At 52.7% G+C, this 2352-nt stretch overlaps 1 protein-coding gene across 1 annotated transcript; it reads right to left on the reverse strand.

Moving 5' to 3' along the window:
• Positions 1–1111: 1111 nt before the first annotated feature.
• Positions 1112–1780, reverse strand: LOC118158850 (olfactory receptor 14A16-like; the record flags this gene model as incomplete). Its single annotated transcript, XM_035313531.1, has 1 exon — positions 1112–1780. A coding segment is annotated over exon 1 (669 nt), but the record flags the coding sequence as incomplete, so codon positions are not given.
• Between the last annotated feature and the right edge of the window lie 572 nt (positions 1781–2352).

Raw genomic sequence — 2352 nt, forward strand, 5'->3', positions numbered from 1 at the left:
CTCCAGGAGATCCACAGCCCCCACCCTCTTACCCCAAAAACCTTGCATCTCTCAGGCCAGCCCCGCTCCCCAGCACAGCACACCAAAGCACTGCTGGCTCTGGGGCTCCTCAGGCAGCACCACTGCACACACACAGTGCCCTGCTCTGCTCCCAGGACACCCCAGGTCACACACAGCCTTGCCACAGGTCAGCCCATCTGGGCTGGCCTGAGCAGCCATTCCTGCAGCCCCTGCTACCCACAGCCCCTGAGCTGGTGGTGCTGTTCTGCAGAGCAAAGGGGGCTGTGGTGTGTGGGGCCATGGGGGCAGTCTGCAGGGCCGTGCTGGTCAGGCTGGGAAGGCAGAGCCAGCTGGTGGGGGACACTGCCACTGCCTGCCTCCCACCCAAGGGGTTCTTTGGCCATGGAGGGTGCGCACAGATAGCCGGCCTTCTTCAGAGTCAGAGACTCATGGAAGAGAAACAAGGAAATCAGGGAGCCTCCTTCGAGTCTACTTCTTTGCAGTATTCATGAGAGTAATTTTGGGAGAGGAGTTGAGAGGAGTTGAGGCACTGCCCTCAGCAGATTGCCTTTTATGCTGAAGATGCTGGTACGGTGCCAGCTGTGTTAGAGAAGTGGCCCTGGCCTGTCCCTGCCTGTGGACACAGGACAGACCAAGACCTGGGCTTCCTGGCATTACTGCTGTGCCAGGACTCTTTCCCCCACCACCTCTGCAAACAGCCAAGTGCCCCTGCAGCTCCACCTCAGGTCTCTGTTGAAGGATCTCAGACAAGCAAGTCACTGCAGGGTCCTTTCTTTTATCTAAATATAAATATCTCAAACACACTTTAAATACACCTTGTTTCCACCAAGTCTGAGTCACCCAAGACAGGTGGGTGTTTACATGGAAGAAGATGAACAGATCATTTCTTTTTGGACAATATTACCACAAGAAATTAAATAGAAAATGAAAAAAAAATAAATACATCTCACCTGTAATGAGTTACATTATGAGTGATATGAGAAGGAACATATACAGTTTATCGCTTTTGAAAAACAGGCATGAGGTTCCAAACTACATCCTTCAGCTCCTGGTTCCTCATGCTGTAGAAAAGTGGGTTCACTGCTGGAGGCACCACTGAGTACAGAACTGCCAGCAAAAGATTCAATGAGGAGGAGGACGTGGAGGGGGGCTTCAGGTAGGCAAAAAAGGCAGTGCTGAGAAACAGGGAGACCACGGCCAGGTGAGGGAGGCACGTGGAAAAGGCTTTGTGCCGGCTCTGCTCTGAGGCAATCCTCAGCACAGCCCTGAAGATCTGCACATAGGACACCACAAGGAAAACAAAACAGACAGATGCTAAAATGGCACTAACCACAAGAAGCCTAATCTCTCTGAGGTAGGCATCTGAGCAGGAGAGCTTGAGGATCTGGGGAATTTCACAGAAGAACTGGTCCAGGACATTGCCTTGGCAGAGGGGGACGGAACAGGTATTGGCAGTGTGCAGCACAGCATTGAGAAAAGTACTGCCCCAGGCAGCTGCTGCCATGTTGACACAAGTTCTGCTGTCCATTATTGTCCCGTAGTGCAGAGGTTTGCAGATGGCAATGTAGCGGTCATAAGCCATGATGGTGAGAATATGAAACTCTGCCGAGATGAAAAAGAGTAACAGAAAGGCTTGGGTAGCACAACCTGCATAGGAAATGGCCCTGGTGTCCCAGAGGGAATTGGCCATGGATCTCGGGATAGTGGTGGTAATAGTGCCCAAATCGAGGAGTGCGAGGTTGAGGAGGAAGAAGTACATGGGGGTGTGGAGGCGGTGGTCGCAGGCTACAGCTGTGACGATGAGGCTGTTGCCCAGGAGGGCAGCCAGGTAGATGCCCAGGAAGAGCCTGAAGTGCAGGAGCTGCAGCTCGCGTGTGTCTGTGAATGGCAGGAGAAGGAACTCTTTGGGAAGCTGCTGTTGGACATTAGCTGCTTCTGCATATTTGGAGTTTGTCTAGGAGAAAAAGAAAGTGACAAGACCACCCCTTACTGCACCCCAGCTGCAACGCCTGTGGCCAGCTTCACAAGTAGGAAACACCATGTCCTGTCCCTTTGATATTTATGGTAAATAATCCCTGCTCTGGAACTTGTAATTCTCTACAATAGAGAAACTGAGAGTCCTCCTGAAAGCTCCCAGAGGCTGTGGGATTTGCCAGCAAATCTGGAGGTGGCACCAGGAACAACAGCTGCATCACCCTGCAGCCACAAACTTACCCTGTTCAGGGCTGTGAAGATTTCTCCCGCACTGAGCTCTCAGCATCCCCCCTCCACACTGCCTTTAACATCTCCCTCCCTTCTCCCAGCCGCCCTTGTCCCCTGCAGGCAGTGCCC

The sequence above is a fragment of the Oxyura jamaicensis genome, unplaced genomic scaffold (assembly GCF_011077185.1).
Source record: "Oxyura jamaicensis isolate SHBP4307 breed ruddy duck unplaced genomic scaffold, BPBGC_Ojam_1.0 oxyUn_random_OJ48667, whole genome shotgun sequence".
Classification (NCBI taxonomy): domain Eukaryota; kingdom Metazoa; phylum Chordata; class Aves; order Anseriformes; family Anatidae; genus Oxyura; species Oxyura jamaicensis.